General features: G+C 53.4%; 6 protein-coding genes across 6 annotated transcripts; 3 read left to right on the top strand and 3 right to left on the bottom strand.

Moving 5' to 3' along the window:
• Positions 1-348: 348 nt before the first annotated feature.
• Positions 349-1,574, bottom strand: B0T23DRAFT_322120 (DNA-directed RNA polymerases I and III 40 kDa polypeptide; the record flags this gene model as incomplete). The annotated part of the gene is made up of 2 exons (XM_062835279.1): positions 349-1,407; positions 1,497-1,574. The coding sequence occupies 2 exons, from the start codon at positions 1,572-1,574 to the stop codon at positions 349-351; spliced, it is 1,137 nt and encodes a 378-aa protein (XP_062690648.1).
• Positions 1,575-2,457: 883 nt separating this feature from the next.
• On the top strand, positions 2,458-4,869 carry B0T23DRAFT_188500 (NADH-ubiquinone oxidoreductase 49 kDa subunit, mitochondrial). Its single transcript, XM_062833180.1, has 3 exons — positions 2,458-3,486; positions 3,642-4,383; positions 4,468-4,869. The coding sequence occupies exons 1-3, from the start codon at positions 2,809-2,811 to the stop codon at positions 4,482-4,484; spliced, it is 1,437 nt and encodes a 478-aa protein (XP_062690647.1). The 5' UTR covers positions 2,458-2,808; the 3' UTR covers positions 4,485-4,869.
• Positions 4,849-7,244, bottom strand: B0T23DRAFT_188512 (uncharacterized protein). The gene has a single exon (XM_062833181.1). The coding sequence runs from the start codon at positions 6,850-6,852 to the stop codon at positions 5,254-5,256; it is 1,599 nt and encodes a 532-aa protein (XP_062690646.1). The 5' UTR covers positions 6,853-7,244; the 3' UTR covers positions 4,849-5,253.
• A 1,075-nt stretch (positions 7,245-8,319) lies between these two features.
• B0T23DRAFT_321543 (uncharacterized protein) lies at positions 8,320-9,854 on the bottom strand (the record flags this gene model as incomplete). The annotated part of the gene is made up of 2 exons (XM_062835243.1): positions 8,320-9,620; positions 9,683-9,854. 2 exons carry the CDS (start codon positions 9,852-9,854, stop codon positions 8,320-8,322), a joined length of 1,473 nt encoding a protein of 490 aa, XP_062690645.1.
• A 726-nt stretch (positions 9,855-10,580) lies between these two features.
• On the top strand, positions 10,581-11,529 carry B0T23DRAFT_188493 (uncharacterized protein). The gene is made up of 2 exons (XM_062833179.1): positions 10,581-10,712; positions 10,774-11,529. Exons 1-2 carry the CDS (start codon positions 10,706-10,708, stop codon positions 11,283-11,285), a joined length of 519 nt encoding a protein of 172 aa, XP_062690644.1. The 5' UTR covers positions 10,581-10,705; the 3' UTR covers positions 11,286-11,529.
• A 1,280-nt stretch (positions 11,530-12,809) lies between these two features.
• Positions 12,810-17,638, top strand: B0T23DRAFT_397516 (uncharacterized protein; the record flags this gene model as incomplete). The annotated part of the gene is made up of 3 exons (XM_062838300.1): positions 12,810-15,592; positions 15,796-15,836; positions 16,251-17,638. The coding sequence occupies 3 exons, from the start codon at positions 12,810-12,812 to the stop codon at positions 17,636-17,638; spliced, it is 4,212 nt and encodes a 1,403-aa protein (XP_062690643.1).
• Between the last annotated feature and the right edge of the window lie 206 nt (positions 17,639-17,844).

Genomic DNA, 17,844 nt, shown 5'->3' with positions numbered 1-17,844 from the left:
ACGCAGTACGTAGCCAAAAGACATCATGTCAAATGAGGGGTATTGTGTTCATGCAAGACAGTGTGGTTTATGACTCATGTGCACCGACATGTCTATGATAATTAACAAGCAGAAACCATTAAACTAAAGCTGGCCACCAATCCCTAGCCTCCATGACGCCGTTCCAATGTTCTTTTATATGGTTACAAGAGAGATGGGTATCCTCACGACCTGATCCGTGTGATGTTTCCTCTTTCCCTGTGTGATTCCACATGATGATCGCTCAAATTCTGTCTCAACCACCATACATAGAAATAACCTCACCTCTTCTTCGTGCTGTCCTGAATCCCCCTACCCCTGGTACAATGTTTACTGTACCATGTTCACCACCTGCTTCTCGAACCTCTTCGCCTTCTCCTTGAGGTGGGCAATCGATTCGAGGAAGATGGCGTCGCTTTCCCACTGTCCCGTGCTCTCCACCAGGTAGATGAAGTGATCCCTCCTTCGGCCCAGCTTGACCTTGTCCTTGAACTCGTCATGGCGCAAGCACTCTCTGCTGACGGTGTCACGCATGGCGTCCAGGACCACGGCCTTGAGCTCGCCCTCGTGGCCCTCGTATCCGCTACCCTTCTTCTTCGCCTCCTCCTTGGTGACCTTCTCCAGCCCGATGACGCCCTCGGGGAAGCACTTCTGAAATTTCTCGGCGTCGCGGCCCAGGATCGGCTCGAGAATGGTGATGGTCGGCATGAGGCGGTACGAGGCCGTGGCAACGGGGGAGAACTTGGCGTGATCGGACCCGACGCCCTTGTGCATGTGCATCGTCAGATCGATCTCCTGTCCCGGCCGCATCTTGGCGACGAGGATGTCGGGGTTCGTGGGCCGGATGGCGTTCTCGCCCGAGAAGTACTTGGCTTGCCGGCCCTTGGGCACGAACTTGATGTCCTTGGCGTAAACATGGGCGTTGTGGTAGAGCTCCTTGGGGTCCTTGCTGTCTGCCGGCGCGCTCTCGTTGTTCTCGCACTTGACCTTGAGCTCGAGCTCGACCGTGTTGTAGTCGCACGGGGTCTCGCCCTTCTTGTACCACTTGAGGAAGTTATGGAGGCCTTCCTTGCCGCCGGTGAACGGGATCAGGCCCAGGCGATGGCCAAGAACTTCGTCCTGGATCACAGAGGTGTTGTTCCACATGAAAATGTCCTCGATGGCCAGCGTGGGGATGTCGGCAATCATGATACGGCGGAAGGCATTGGCGATAGAGGCGTCGACGCCAATGAGCGAGAATTGAGCCTCATAAGGGTCGTTCTGGTGAAACACTACGCGGACACTTTCGCGGAACTTTTCAATATCCCAGGAATGGTCCTCGCCGGGGTAGAAGCCGGGAAAGTCGGTGGATGTGACATTGGTGACAGTTTCGGCGTTGATATGGACAGTCTGCAGAAGAAAATGCCATCAGTTTCTCGTTGCATGTGCGGCGCAGCCTCGACTGATGGTGATAGGCGGCAAGCCAGTGATTGACGTACGTTACGCTTCTCAACCTCTTCTGGGCTCGGGACCTTTGTCCTGACGGGCACGGCGGTCTGCTTCTTTGAGGATCCCATTGCAACGATATGTGTAAATAATGCTCTAGGTTGGCGGGGTTACCCTCTCGCTTTCACACGCAGGTCGGCACGCCGGGCAAAATCTTGGGAAAGAGAGCTCTGCGCTGTGCGACGGGCGATGGAGCGGCAGAATTTTTCCCACGAACGGGAACTTTTTGACCGCCTTTGCAGGAGCGCGGCTGATTGGTTGGCTGAGATCTTATCGCGCTGCAGGCAGTGGCGGAGAGGTTCAGGGACTGCCTGGCTCAACTTGATGCCCATGGGCCTCGGCGGAGACAATTGTGGACAGGACCGCAATGACTGGGACAAGGCCAACAGGGTACATGGCGGGCCATAACCTCTGTCAGGTTACCGTCGACTTCGACCATCGACGAAACCTGAGGCGAAGAGAGAACGCCGGATCTCCAATTACAAAGGGTTGCATAGGTATGATGGAAGATACATTTAACTAGATATACTTGCATGTCGAGAGCATCAGTTCCAAAATCCACAAATCTGTAGCTCCGGCGAGGGAAAGACATCAGGGCTTCGAATTCCATGTCCACATCGAGGTTTGTCGCGAGTAAGTGACATGTTGACTAACTCCACTCCTAACTCCAGCACATCTTGGAATCTCTGTGGTCATAAAAGTTAGAAGTGTGGACATGCTCTTCCATCATCCTCTTCCTTTCTGCGAAAACCTCTCCCTAAAAAGCCCAAATTCCAACTTACAACACTGCCTCGAGACTGCCTAGCGAAGGACCGAGGCTTCTACAACCAGCCAATCAGATGGCATATAGCGCGGCTGCCCTCCATGGGACCGCTTGGCGGCACGGCTGCCGGATAAACGCCTTGGCCGGCAACAGTCGAGACGGGAGCTTGCCCGCCGTGGGGGGAACGTTGTACCAGAAGAAGCTTGGTCTCTGACTGCTCAACTGATGGCGTTTGATTGGGTTGAATTTCACTGACCAACGGACGGCAACGATTTGAGGAGTTCGAAGCTGGGGCGTTGCCGCGGCCGTGGTCTGGGAAAGTCGACTGGACGTCAACTGAAGCACCTCCACCACCACCTTATTACTGCTATCACTAGAATCGCAAGCTCACTGCGAGCCATTGAACCGCCGGAGAAGAGGCCACATCCAGCGGCGAACCTCCTCCCCTTTGTCCTTCGTCGCTGTCAATCCTGCGAATCTATCCATTCCCGTTCCCTGACCTTCTGAGCAATCAAAAGCAAGCGGCAGTCCCACAAACAACAATGGCGACGACGTTGTTCCGACTCGCTGGGCGCAATGCCAAGCGCCATTGTATGCGCCAGAGCGCCCCCATCGCTAACAACCTCAACTCGACTCGCGCCTTTTCTGCCTCCGCTCTCAGACGGTATGCCGAGCCCAGCTACGAGGGCCAAGGAACCCGTCTGGTCCCTACCGGCGACGACTTTGCGCCCAACAACGATCTGTACGGCTTAGAGGCTTTGAAGGCAGACGGTGCCCCGAGAGCGCCTCCCCAGGATCATATCCTGGCCCGCAAGGTGCGGCACTACACGGTCAACTTCGGTCCTCAGCATCCGGCCGCTCACGGTGTGTTGCGCCTGATTCTCGAGCTAAAGGGTGAAGAGATTGTCCGTGCCGACCCCCACGTCGGCCTGCTGCATCGCGGCACCGAGAAGCTGTGCGAGTACAGGACCTACCTTCAGGCGCTCCCCTACTTTGACCGTCTCGACTATGTCTCCATGATGACCAACGAGCAATGTTTCGCTCTGGCCGTTGAGAAGCTGCTCAACGTTGAGATCCCCGAGCGTGCCAAGTGGATTCGCACAATGTTCGCTGAGATTACCCGTATTCTCAACCATCTCATGTCTGTTCTGTCTCACGCCATGGACGTCGGCGCTCTCACGCCTTTCTTGTGGGGCTTTGAGGAAAGAGAGAAATTGATGGTGAGTGTTGATTTGTATTTTTCGTTAAATATCGGCGGTCTCTATCAGATGGGGATATTAAAAATCAATGCGCGAAACTCTACGCGAAAGGACCTGGGAATACTATGCAGCACCCAACCCCAGCAGCTCAATCTAATATGTCAAAAAAACCTTAGGAATTCTACGAGCGAGTCTCTGGTGCCCGTCTCCATGCTGCCTACGTCCGCCCCGGAGGTGTCCACCAAGATATCCCTCTCGGCCTGCTCGATGACATTTACATGTGGGCCACGCAGTTCGGCGACCGCATCGACGAAACCGAGGAGATGCTTACGGACAACCGCATCTGGATAGACCGTCTGCGCGGCATCGGCGTAGTCTCTGCTGCCGACGCCCTGAACCTGTCCTTCACGGGCGTCATGCTCCGCGGTTCCGGCGTGCCATGGGACATCCGTAAGAGCCAGCCGTACGACGCCTACGACCAAGTCGAGTTTGACGTTCCCGTCGGCGTCAACGGCGACTGCTACGACCGGTACCTGTGCCGCATGGAGGAGTTCCGTCAGTCACTCCGTATCATCCACCAGTGCCTTAACAAGATGCCCGCTGGTCCCGTCCGTGTCGAAGACTACAAGATCTCTCCGCCGCCCCGCTCCGCCATGAAGGAGAACATGGAGGCCCTCATCCACCACTTCTTGCTGTACACCAAGGGCTATGCCGTCCCGCCCGGTGACACCTACTCGGCCATCGAGGCCCCTAAGGGCGAAATGGGCGTCTATGTCGTTAGTGATGGTTCCGAGAGGCCGTATCGTGTGCACATCCGCGCTCCCGGCTTTGCTCATCTGGGTGGCTTTGACCACTTGTCGAGGGGCCACATGTTGGCTGATGCTGTGGCCGTTATCGGCACAATGGATTTGGTGTTTGGTAAGTTTTATTCTTATTGCCTGAAACTCTCTTCTTTAAAATCTCGAGTAGTTTGGTAGCTAACGCTTTTATTCCTACTTCTAGGTGAGGTCGATCGGTAATGTTGAAGCTCCGGCTGCAAACTTTGTGACATGGAACGCAACGCATGGGATATATTTTTTTATGAATGAAGCACAGCAACTGCAGATATTGAAATTAGCGGATAAGCAGGCCGCGCGCGACGTTTTACCTTTGAAGAACGCCTAAAGGAGAAACAGTACTTTGGGTTTTACTGATAAAGGTGGGACGTTTTGACTTCTTCTCTTATCCCCTGGCAAAACGGAACAGGAAACATAGATAGAGGCAGACCAGACCAGCAACAGAAGAAAAATGGCCAATTCAGTCATCGGGTCTTCACAAGAAAGACTGAAGTGAAAGGATGCTATGCTTTGGTCTTTCGTCGTTGAGTTGTGTGCAACACATCATCCATGTCCTTCTTGTTCAATATTTTCTGTGGTGTTGGTGTTAGTTGTGCCAGTCCTTGATGTGCATAGTTGTGTGGTGCTGTGAGACGAGATATGGAAAAAGGCAATGCGACGACTGCTTGTTGTTACAATAACTTCTCAGCCGCCACTGGACTGGCTGCCGTAGAACATTGTCGCGGAGCGAACACTCGCTCTCTTGTCGACTTTGAGTAATCTCCATCCCGCCGTCACACTGCGCGCTGAGAATTTGATTTTTCGTGGTTCGCCGTCCTCTATATTGTTAGCTTCAAAATTGGGCCACTCTCATAAAAGTACCAGGGATTTAAATCTTCGAAACAAGTCATGGAAGCGATGGGATGACGACTCACCAGTCCAAGGACTCAAGATGAAGAATCCTTAATCCCGCTCAGGAGTACGATGAGCTCCGCTGGTGTCCTCTTCCCAAACTTGTCCGGTGTTGCTGGTACTGCTCGGCGTGATCAACTTGAGCCCCACAACCACCTTCAGCATCATTCCCGGTTCCGTCTCCGTTTCCGTCATTGGTTTCAGCATCGGTTCCAACCTTATTAGTCTCAGCTTCAACCTCGCTCGAAACCACCCCAGCTCTAGAACGAGGTCCAGGTCCAGGTCCAGGTTCAGATTCAGATTGGAAGCTCGACTTGCATCTTCTCAACTGACAATCCTCCCAATTAGGCATGTGTACTTCACTGCCCTCTGGTCCGGAGCCAACGGGCAAACCGCAGTATGGAAATGGGAATGGATGACGCGGAGGCGGAGAGGAACTACTGGTTAGGGAACGAAGTTCCTGACAATGTTGCTGAAGCTGTTGCGGTCCATCCTGAGTCTCGGGCTCGTGGTCACGATGATCGGGGAAAACAATGCCCATTGGTACGAAGGTGTGTGGTCCGTAGACGTGGTGTTCATGGTTGCCGTAGACCGACGCGACGGCGTAGGACGACGAACGAATAGAGAGCTGCACTGGCTGATCTGCCAGGCCGAAAAGCTCCGGTCGCTGCTGGTGCTGTGCTGCCGGATCACAAGACCGCCCCTGGGGGAAAGGCACGGAGGTGTTCGTGGCGAAAGTCACCGAAGTGGCATGCCTTGGCTGGCTGTGGTGATGTCCCTGTCCTTGATGAAAATGCTCCTGCTGATGATGAAGGCAGTGGCTCTGGCGGTGATGCGAGGGAGCTCTGGTATGACGAGGGCCGGTCGGAGGTAAATCAGATACAAGAGGATGTTTCGGTTTGGCCGGGGGTGATGACGCAGCAGCAGCAGGATCAAAAGCTCCAAACGTATCATTGATCTGGGCCCTCCGTAAAGTAATTTCCTCCTCACCCTTGTTTATGGCCCGATTGCGGCTTTCAGTCTGGCGGTATTCCTGGAGATACTCCCGTTCCCCGGTGATCATGGCATATTCTCCCACGTCAGGCTGAAAGGGCGTAAAACGAACCGGACACTGGCATCTCCCGCTGTCGTGGAGAGCGCGGTGATCAGCTAGCCACTCGGCCGCGTACAAGCTGGGCAAGCGGATGGCAACACGCTGCTGATCGCCGGTAGCGGTCTCGGTGAATATGGGCGGGATGTGGTAAGTTCTTGTTCCTGTATTGCCTTGTTGTAGTGCCTCCTCTACCTCCGTTGTACCATGGCGAGTGGGAGCAGATCCACAACGTCCGATTGTGTCGTCTCGGGTCCCTTCGGTGAAGTCTTCCTCTGAACCTAGGACGTTGCCAATCACGCGAGGTCGGGTCAGAAGGCCGGGGAAGACCACATCACAGCCGCAAACTCCACGCTCATGTAGCCAGCGATGCTCCCACTCCCGAATAAGTACCCATCGTGAGTGTAGGAGTCTTTCGCAAGGGCCGCACATGGTTTGTGCTAGGTGTTGCTTTGACGGCTGGATGGTGCAGACGGGGAAGTTGTGTCCTGCGGTGGTCAGGGGGCACGGGCGAACGACACCCGGCGTTCGGTGCCCACACTGGTAGGCAATATACTCTTGGATACACATCCCTCTGTTGACTTGAGCTGCTTGCGCGGAAATCTCGTGTCAACTGGGCCTGGCTAAGCCGCAGTTGAAAGTGAACCAGAGCTATGGTTAATTGAGCGATATTGATACGTAGAGATATCGACGAAGACTGCATTGAAGTTCAGGACCGTTGTATGAATAAAATTGCCAACTGATCCTGACCACTGCTTCGGTCACCCTCTGAAGCGTCCTGCGAGGTTGTTGTAACTTGGTCGTCAATCCTAAGGCGGCGGAATTGAGCGGACTCAATGGCTCCGACGAAGAGAAGCCTTTCAAGATGAGCAGTTGTCGAAATTCGCCTGCCTGCTTGAGCACCGGAGTCCTCTCCGGGTGGTTTTCACTGAATTTGTATACTCTGATGTTTGAGCGGGCCTATCCTCATCGTTCGACAAACAGATGAGAACCTGGCTGACGACGCAGTGTTTTATAGCGCACTCACTGCAGATGGAAGATTTGATTGACTTCTGGTACCGGCAATGGTAAGCCAAGTGCAAGTTGTTGAGGATGCCAGCCGACAACCGATCAGCTAATTTCTTCGAAAATGACCAGTTCTGCAATATACTCGATCTAGGACTGCGATGAGGCACCGGGTTCGTGTCACTTGTAGACGATTTTTCGGATTCGCGGCTGTAAAATTTGGGCAGGTTTTATGTTGACCCTGTGAAAGCTGATAGTCTCATCGAGTGGAGAGGTCTGCCTAGAGATACTATGAATAGATGGCTGGCTGGATATGTAAACAGAGCGTGGCTCGTACAGATAGCTGCGCTCAGTGAGAATGGTGTCCCAAGCTGTTGCCTGGCTCGCAAAATAAGGCTCGGTCGCTCCAGGCACGCAAGGTCGAGCGCCTTGCCCGTGTCCGGTTAATAAGATACGGCAAATTGATACACTTCCTTTGGCAGAACGTCGTGATTGCGGACGAACAGGCCAGTACTAGTCGGTGGATACTACTGACGCCGGCGCAAGAAAGACGAAAGAGTGGACTGCACAGGTTGGAACCGCAAAAGGGACAAAGCAAACGTAAGTCCAATGAGCCGGAGGGCCCGGCCATGAAGGCAGTCGATGTAGGGTTACAGGTAGAGTATACCAACCGCTGAAGCCTGGCTCAGCTGCCTCGGTGTGAGTCGAAGGATATGGGACTGAATTGTCAGGAGATCGCGTAAGGGGCATTTTGTGATCTGATGTGGTTCAAGAGGTTGTCTAGGTCCATTGGGAGTGTTTGTATAGACGGGAGTCACAATTCAAACATCGAACAAATCCCGTCTCGTAGCGTTATTGAGGGGTCTTGAGGCTCCGCGTTACCAATGATCTCGCGGTAAGTTGGTTCAGCTGCTCCCTAGAAGCAAACTCGCACGGGATGTGGTGATACATGACACATGGCTCAAGTTGGTACAAATACATATACACTACTTCAAAAGCTGCCCATCATGTTTGAAGATGGAGGGCCGGAGCTCAGAAGAGCTTGGTGCCGCTTCCTGCAGCCTGCTTCATGAAGAAGCTCTTCAACGGCCCAAGAGCGTTGACTGCGTTCAAGCCCAGTGACCTCAAGGGCACTAACGGGCCGCTTTCGGCAGAATAGAGCTTATGGAGCTTATCAACGACCCCAAGAAGCACATGGTTTGCTGTGTATCGTTCCGATACGTAAGACTCGAGTGACATGATACTTCCAATATCCTGTCCATGGGTGACGGCGTGCTCAATCGTCTTGGCCAAGCTCTGCACATCGCCCTGGCCCTGGTTCAAGCCCTGGCCTGCCAGTGGGTGAATGGTATGAGCGGCATCGCCTACCAAAGCGACACGCTCTCCAATGTAGGTATCAGCGTGGCGCATTTTCAATGGGAAAGAGGCAACCGTGCCATCCTGAACTCCAACTACGGTCTGTGGGATTGCCCGCGGGTTGAAGGATGTGTGTTGTAACCTCCACGAATACTCATCGTCTTGATTCGCCCCTTGTGTGTGCATGAAGGCCAGATCCACTGGACTAAGACGAAATGCTGCGTTGACCATAGCCACAAAATCCTTGGGCGAGAGGCTCTTAAGTAATGAGGCATTCTCCGGGGTTGTAGACCAGACAAGGGTCGAATACTTTCCAGGCATGGGGAGCATAGCCACAGGACCGGTGGGAAGGAACCTCTGGTAGGCAATCTTCATGTGCTCTTCGCCCCAACCCTCGCCCTCCATCTCTAGCGTGGCCACCACGCCGTGTCTGTTGTAATCCCAACCCTTCGCATCGATACCCGCGAAGGCACGGACTGGGCTGTTTGCTCCGTCGGCTCCAACCAAAAGGCGGGCAGTAAGCTGCTTGCCTCCAGAAATGTGTACGACAGGCCATTGCCTAAGATCCAGGTTCTCCGTCTCCTCGCCAAAGGTGATGTTCTCAACTTTAGCACCCTCGAATACCGATACACCACCCAGTTGCTCCAGTCGCTTCAGTAGACCGGATGTGAGGTTGAGGTTTTCGTTCATGTAAGCGATGGTGGTTCCTTCTACCAGGGCCGAACCGGGTGCCCAGTCGAATTCGATCCGGGCATCCGTAACGCCATCCCAAACTTGCATTTCATGGTACGGTTGGACTCTGGTTTGATCGAGATGTTCCCAGGCACCAATCTGGTCGAGGTAGAAAGCGGATGTGGGCGTGAGGGAGCTGCATCGGTTCGAGTACTTGTTTGGCGGTAGCTTCCATGACTTGACTTTGGATAGACCCTGGGCTTCGACTAGGGCAACTCGGAGGTGGGAGGTGACGGGATTGGCGCCTGCAAACCTGAGAGTAAGCAACTGACCAAGTGTGAGGTTGGGACACAAATTGGCGACTTACGCAGGGCAGTCAAGAGACTCAGACCTGCCGGTCCTCCGCCAACACACACGACATCGTAGATGTCAGGTCGTGGGGCGGCGTTGTGGTATTGTCGTCGAATCTGTCGTTGAAATTGCCGGGTACAACTCAAGCAGACATAGGCAGCTGCTTTTCTCCTTGCTACTGCTTCCATAGTAGCTACAGCACTTGTGATGGTGCTGGAATCCCGGAACTATGACCTGATTAGTATTATTTTGGATTGGCCTTCAGGGTTCATGGAGAAAGTCGCGCCAATCCGATTTCCCATGCGACGACATCATCGCATCAATTAGGTTGGGCGACCGATTGGCCCAAGCTCCTTTCTCTTGGAAGAGAACCCTAACCCCATGTACCTGCCGATAGACTTTGCTATGGTTCCGCTGTTAGCAAATACACTGTCTTCTAGATCTGTGCTTTAACAAAGTCTTTAAGAGCTGTACTGTGTACCTTATCCCATAACCTAGTAAAACATTGAGCGGGCTATAACCTAGGAACGTCTACAAATAACTGCAATTGTGTTCCTACTCACAGTGCCCTCAGGTTCAGTTGTTATGCACATGAGAACACCGAGAACCGAACGTTCGCGCACTGTAAAGGACTTTGGACGCTTATCCAATGGAGCTGCCCCTGTTGTGTTCTCCTTGATCCGGCGCTTCACAGCATTGTTTCAGAACTGGTCTTTCAGTCGAGCTGTTTAGGATTTGACAACGACCAGCCCATCAGACCGATGTGTTTCGAAATTGTTGTAGTCCCTATCACAATTTGGTAACGGCCCTTCAGCTAGAGCGCGCCCTAGTGGACTGCCCATGTTGGGTTTGTCTTTACGACCGCTTCGCCACTCTGTGAATGTGAGGTTAAGAGAAGAGCAGCATAACTCGGGGAATATCAACCGAACCGCTATCTGCTTTCCACCTTCGCACACTTTACCACGAGTCTCATTCAAACTGTTCGTACAGTTACGGCAAGGATCCACTCTTATGAACGTCGATCAAGAAGATCACAAACATGTCATGTTCGTAACAATTCAGCAAACACTACAACTACGCACAGCACTAACAGAGAGGCCGCTGTAGTCCTCTCCACCAAAGCGCAACTCGTACACAAGTCTCCCCTCCCACCGAAGATCACCCGGGAGCAGGCGATAGCACTCTTACAAGACCACGAGTTCCTTCTCTCGTGCGACCCTCATCTCGCCAAATGCGAACCTCTTGCCCTCAATGCGCCGCCAGTCGTTCCAAGCGCTGTGCAGCCGCGAATGCTAGGCGAGACAAAGTCCTACAAGGTCACCGATGTTATACACACGCTGCCCGCCGGGTTGTGGGACAGCAACGTTGTCAGCACGTATGAGTTTGCGAAGCTGGATACTGGCCTCTTTGTCCGAATCAGAAGCCCGCTCTCAATGGTCATGGAGACCGTGTGGGAGATCAATGAGGGGCCAGATGGGAGGTTGGAGATTGTGGAAAATGTAGAGATCAGCTGTTCGAGGCTGTTGATTGGAATTGCCAAAGGTCAATGTGAAAATGCTTGGGAAGGAATTCATGGGAAGATGGTGAAGAGATTGGAGGGTTCAGGCGAGGCACCGTAGATCGAGCTCTTGAGTCTCTGTTGGAATGGTCAGCGAGAAGGATCTGAGCCTGTTGTGGATCTGGAACATGCGCGATCTTCCTTTCGGGCAGACGTGAAGATATTTGTATCAAATGACAGGAGACCGTGAACTAAATGAAGAGAGGTGCTTTTGTTGTTGGTTGACGTCCATGTTTTACCACCTTACATACCTACACATTGATAGAGACCCGCTACAGGGCTGGATCTAAGACCTGGGACCGCTGAGCTCCCGCTCAAAGGAACTCGAACATCCTCCACAGGTGGAGCAGCATCCACGTGGTGGTATGCGTTATGAGGCTCTCATTGGCTGATCTCGCTTACGACGGAATCCCTTTTGGAGCTCCCTGTTTTAGCACATCTTGAGTTTCGGCTCTGTCCCCTGATTTCTATCCGCTGTCAAGTCCTCAGATTGCTGGTGGAAACCACAACAAGTCAACAACCAACAGTCAGGACGGGCACATTGTCAGCCAGCGGTGTGGACGCGCACTGACAACAAGGAGCCGCTTTCCTTTATCCATCGATCTGCGCTCCACCGATGATCCAGCCATCGTGTTTGAGGCCAAAAATACTTTTTTGTTTTTCTGTTGCATGAAAGTTGGAACTGGCTCGTTTGTTCGGTCCTGTAAAGGATCCTGAGCGTTGTGCTTCGGTGTGACTTTCCTGTTGCCAAGTTTACACCTCTGGGCGACTTTGCCCCTGGCAGTGCAAGGAGCCGAGTACCTAACGCGGACTTGGGTGACCCTGACTCGGGCAAGTTCCGAACCTCACACAAGTCGCTCGCTTTTCTTCACAATCTCATCGTCCGTCGTCAACAACGGGAGATCTCATCGGTAGGAGGGACCGGACATACCACGCATACCGCGATACTCCTAGTACCAATTTCAATGTGAGTACACCTGCTCTCTTTCTATATCAGATTGATAACATGATCTCTCATCCTTGGCAAGGTCGAGGCTTGCCCTTTCCTTTCAACCGTTCTGTCAAGGGTGTCACTCTTGGACATTGGAGTTGTACCCCTACCTCCATCTCTAGACTCATTGCTGAATACATACATTAAAACATCCGTCAACCTCACAGTTGAGGAGTTGAGGAACACTGACATTTCCCATAGACCATCCGATCGGGCTTCCCTCAGTCATTGTCCTCATAGCTTCCTATCGTTGCCTTTTTTACATGGTCACTATCTTGGAAATCTTGAGGCTCCTATGGGACTAACTTATCTAGCATCTGCGAAGTGCATTTTGAAACTCACTTGAGGCCTAGGACTCATTAGCACATTGATCTCACCACGCGCCCAGAAAGCACCAGAGTAACGCTGCACAGCTGAGGTGTCTTCTTGATTGACACACTTACGTTGCCGTCACACCGCCTGGGGCTAGAAGCCTGTTCCATATCTAGACCGGCTCGCTGGTAGAGTTACGAGAGGAACACTGAGGCTTCACACAATCATCAGTACTTTACTACCAACAGTCTCCTTGGGTCCTTGCGGGGGAAGTCAGCAATCATGGCGACCCTATCGGTATACGGGTCAGATTTCCTGACCACTACAAAGAAAAAGGCCATTGAGGATGCCAAGAAGATGCAGACAGTTGTTGCAGAAGAATGCAATAAATCAGGAAAAGAAGCACCCCCATATCAGCTAGAGGAGCTCATCGGCAAAGGCAGCTTTGGCCGCGTATACAAAGCGACGGATAACAAGTCCAATGCTGTTGTGGCTGTCAAGATTATTGACATCGAGGAGAGCGACAGGGAGAATCCTAGGCTGGCAGACACGTATAGCGAGTTTATGAAGGAGACCAGTGCCCTCAAGTTACTCAGTAACAGCGGCGCAAAGAACATCAATCTCATTCTCGATGTACTGCCCGTTGGACAGTCCATGTGGCTGATCACCGAGTACTGTGCTGGCGGAAGCGTGGCTACTCTGATGAAGCCTACCGCACCCGGGGGCTTGCAGGAGAAGTGGATCATTCCCATCCTACGAGAAGTCGCAGAGGCCATATTCTGGGTACACAAAGAAGGAATCATCCACCGTGACATCAAGTGCGCCAACGTACTTGTGACGGAGACGGGCGCCGTACAGCTCTGTGACTTTGGTGTGGCTGGTATCGTGGAGACCAAATTCGACAAACGGTCGACTTTTATTGGGACGCCTCATTGGATGGCACCAGAACTCTTTGAACCTACACCGTCTTACAGCACACCAGTTGATATATGGGCGTTTGGATCTATGGTATACGAGATTGCATCCGGACTTCCTCCCAATGTCATGTCGGGGTTCAACATCCCTCAGCTTGGCAATTATATCAGGTCCCATGCGCCTCGTCTAGAAGGAGACCAGTACTCAGACAATCTCAAGGACTTGGTGGCTTTCTGTCTGGTCGAAGACCCTGCAAAACGACCGACGATTGAGCAAGTCCAACGGCACCCTTACATATTCAACACGAGCTCTGAATACCCGACAGCATCACTTTCCAACCTTGTTCGGGGTTATAAGGTTTGGGAGGCACAGGGAGGTATTCGAAAATCGCTGTTTGCGCCCGTTGGTGCTCAAGGCCCATCCGATTATGCCTCGACTGCTCTCTCCAATGACGAGTGGAACTTTAGCACAACGGTCGACTTTGACCGGATGGCCATGGACAGCGATGCTCAGGCCGTGTATGATGTTTATGGGCATAATGTCGACTTTGACTTTGACGAAGAGCAGACCCGGCGCCCCAAGCCTAAAGGAAGGAGGCGGCCGCCTCCTCCTAAATTACTGGCTCTCAAGGCACCTTTGGAAAAGCTGTTTGATCCTAATACGATCTCCGGCTACAATGAGAACTCGCGTGCCTATTACGGTCTGGGTCCAACGTCCACATCAGAGGCAGCATCAGCACCGGAGCCACCAAAAGACTCGGATCTCAACCTTCGACAATATGAACCGAGCTCACAGGCGGCACTACGAGAGTCGCTCATAGACTTGGATGCGTCCTTTGATGGAAACGACTTGTCTCAGTTTGTGGACATGGAGACCATCAAGGCTGGACCCCGTGGTTCGATAGACTACGCAGCTTTCAACCCGAATCCAGACTTTAGCAAACCGCCCCTCAGCGACCCGGCAGATATGCCCATGAACATCAACCGCCGTACGCAGGATTGGAAGTTTCCTTCAATGGCTGCTCCGCCGGCTTCTGCTCATCCGGAGATGTCGCGCTTCCCGTGGAATGAAGAGCGCTCCAACGACAGCCACAATGACAACTTTGTTCGACCACCCCTCATACACCACCCTACAGACCCGCTAGGCTTCCAATCGACGGGCTACGATTCCATGCCGCCCAAGCCTCCGGTCGACAACCGCGTTTCGGTAGGGAGCTTGATCGATCTCGATGAAAGCTTACCTATGCCAACAAACGATTTCACCAATCGGGAGTATACGCGGCCATCCACAGCCAACTCGGACGCTGCTTCTGTCAGTGGTTCAGAGATAGGCGGCGCAAACCCGTTCGACCTCGAACGGCACGCTTCACTTTACCAGCCGCTGCCTGTCGTACGATCATCATCAGTCCGCGAACCGTCCATCTACGTATCAGACGACAGCGACTACGCCCGGGTCGCTCAGGCGCCGTCAGAGGAGCATTTCATTGGGACCAACGGTCGTGGCACGCCCGACTATGCTTCATCCGTCAACGGTGGAGGCAGCATAGGGAACGGTAGTATCGGTGGCGGTAGCATCGGCGGCGGAAGCATCGGCAGCAGGACCAGCAGCCGCGCCCACTCCCGCGCGGACAGCTACAGCTACGCCACCGACGACGACGTGGGGGGTTATTCAGCTGGCGAGTACGCCGAGTCGGAATACCTGGGCGGCAGCATGGATCCGATGGCGATGAGTGGCGAAGGGCGCAACCGTAGTCGCCGGCGGCCAAGCGGCATGCGGCCGGACCCGGATTCGCACCATCCGCCTCGAGCGTACGGCATGGGCGGGAGCATGAACGGGAATAATGGTACGGGCAGCCATGGTGGCGGGCATCATGGTCACCAGGTGCATCATGGTCATGGTCATGGTCAATATCATGGTCACGGTCATGGCCACAGCAATAGCCAGGGTTCGACAGATATGATGCACATGCCTCATGTTCCGGAGCCGCCGAGAGTCAGGGTGATGCAGGGCATGGCGAATCGAGAGGAGGTGAGGGATGATGTGATGAGGTTGTTGGCTAGCTTCTCGGAGCACTTGGGGTTTGCGAATGCGCATGTGAATACGCTTCCGGTCAGGCAGGGGAGGAGGGGAAGTGAGGTGGACACGAGTGTGTGAGGGAGGTAGGGTCTTGTAAGGGGATGTCATTTGTCTCAGAACCACACTGAAGTAACTGTTTAATGTGTGTATTTGGCGTGCTTAGAGAGGTCAGGGGTATATGGTGTAGCATGGATCTAGGGTCAGGTATAGATAAGCGGTACCATACAAAGAATTCACGAATTACAATATGTGTTGGTAGATGAATTACTATCCATAGTTCGGCAAGATTGAAGAAGCCGTCCATGCTCAACATGTGTTGTAGGTAAGTTTTGTTGTGGTGGTGATTGTGAGATGGGCAGCCTAGAATAGGGCGTAAACTGGTTTTGGGTTGAAGTTGAGACGGATAAAAGAGAAAAATTTCTCCACAGTGACTCAAAGGGAGCCAAACCCTGAGCTTTACCACCACCACCAAGTTCGAGACTTGTTGTCTAACACAACCGATGCCTCACAAGATATCTGTTGCCCAAAATCGCCAAGATAATCGACAGACTCTGGGTTTTCAATCCATTTCTCGAAATCGTCGAATCCCCTGAATGAGGGGAACTATTTGCGCCAATATTCTAACTCTCACTACCCGATTCAAACGCTTGCACCTCCCACAACTCACCCCAATCCTCAATCGACACCACCACACTATAACCACAGAGATAACTAGACCAAAATTTACGGCAGTGCCATTAATGGCACCAGCTATGACAACTTCGACGACAATGGAAACCCGGATTCTCAAAGTGAAGGTGGACGACAGCAACATCCAAGTGCTCGGCCACTGGAAGGAGGAGTCAGCAGAACACAAAGATGGAAGCAAAACGAAAACTAGCAATCTCAACACATGGGAGGTCCCAACTACATCAGAAAATGAAAATATTCTGTCTCCCATTCGCGAAGCAGCCCACCACCTCCGCACCACCGACATTCCCGTCGCCTTCCCCACGGAAACCGTCTACGGCCTAGGCGCCGATGCCACCCGCAGCGCTGCCGTCAAGGGAATCTATGCCGCCAAAGGTCGACCAAGCGACAACCCTTTGATCGTGCACGTTTGCGATTTGAGCATGTTACGGTCACTCATCTCTCCCTCCTTCTCCTCAGCAGGGGACGAAGAAGACCCCATCCCAGCCATCTACCACCCCCTCATAACCCGCTTCTGGCCCGGCCCCCTCACCATCCTGCTACCCAACCCCTCCCCCTCCCTCCTCGCTCCGGAAGTAACCGCCGGCCTACCCACCTTCGGGTGCCGAATGCCCGCCTCGGCGCTGGCTCGCTCGCTGATCAAACTCGCCAACGCCCCCCTCGCCGCGCCCTCCGCGAACGCCAGCACTAAACCCAGCCCCACCGCCGCACAGCACGTGTTAGACGATCTACGGGGTCGCATCGCACTGATCTTGGACGGAGGATCATGCAGCGTGGGGGTGGAAAGCACGGTCGTCGACGGGCTTTGCTCGCCGCCTGTGGTGCTGAGGCCGGGCGGGGTCAGCTTGGAGGAGATTAGGGAGTGTAAGGGGTGGGAAGGCGTGGAGAAGGCGTATAAGGATCAGGCAGAGATCGGAGGAAAGACGGCGCCGAGAGCGCCGGGGATGAAGTATAAGCATTATAGCCCGAAGGCGCGGGTGGTGTTGTATGAGGCGGAGGGAGGGAGGATGGAGGTGCCGAGGGCGGATGTGAGGGAGGCGGTTGAAGCGGCTGGGGAGGAGGAGGGCAAGGGAAACGTGAAGAGTGTTGCGATTATTAGGACGGGGAGGTGGCCTGTTGCCGGGGGGTTGAGGAGTCAGGGGCTTGATGATGTTGCTGCAAAGGACAACGGGGACGTGGCCGAGACTGGGTTCGCTGTTAGGGAAGGGCAATGGCTGGATGAGGACGGCACCACGGTGTTGGCAAGGTTTCTGGAAATTAATCTGGGCAACGATGTTAAGGGGGTGGCACATGGCCTTTTCGCTGCCCTCCGAGAGCTGGACAGGCGCGGCGCGGATATAATATTCGTAGAGGGTGTGAGTGATGGAGACGATATCGCGGCGGCGGTCATGAATAGGCTGAGGAAAGCCGCTTCCGACATTAGAATATAGACGGGGTCAAACCCTATAGATCACAAGGAAAAAGACTATAACTCCTGTTTTCTGCTAACCCATCATTTGTTGGCTTTTCGTGTCTTTTTTTCTTCGCGTTTGGCTCATTACTCTGCTATAAGAAGGCTCGCCAAACAAAAGGGCCTAGTACATTTTCACGAACCAATGCGCCAACGTTACCTTGGTTGCTTCCATCCGCCACACTC

Source organism: Neurospora hispaniola (assembly GCF_033458365.1).
Source record: "Neurospora hispaniola strain FGSC 10403 chromosome Unknown B0T23scaffold_6, whole genome shotgun sequence".
Lineage (NCBI taxonomy): Eukaryota > Fungi > Ascomycota > Sordariomycetes > Sordariales > Sordariaceae > Neurospora > Neurospora hispaniola.
The sequence above is the reverse complement of the archived record's forward strand: the minus strand, read 5'-3'. Positions and strand labels throughout refer to the sequence as shown.

Bases quoted from the DNA above. Each gene is read 5' to 3' on its own strand.
- B0T23DRAFT_188500 (XM_062833180.1), top strand. From the start codon at position 2,809: ATGGCGACGACGTTGTTCCGACTCGCTGGGCGCAATGCCAAGCGCCAT. The intron at 3,487-3,641 runs GTGAGTGTTGAT...AAAAAACCTTAG, and splicing joins AGGAAAGAGAGAAATTGATG to GAATTCTACGAGCGAGTCTC.
- B0T23DRAFT_188512 (XM_062833181.1), bottom strand. From the start codon at position 6,852: ATGTGTATCCAAGAGTATATTGCCTACCAGTGTGGGCACCGAACGCCG.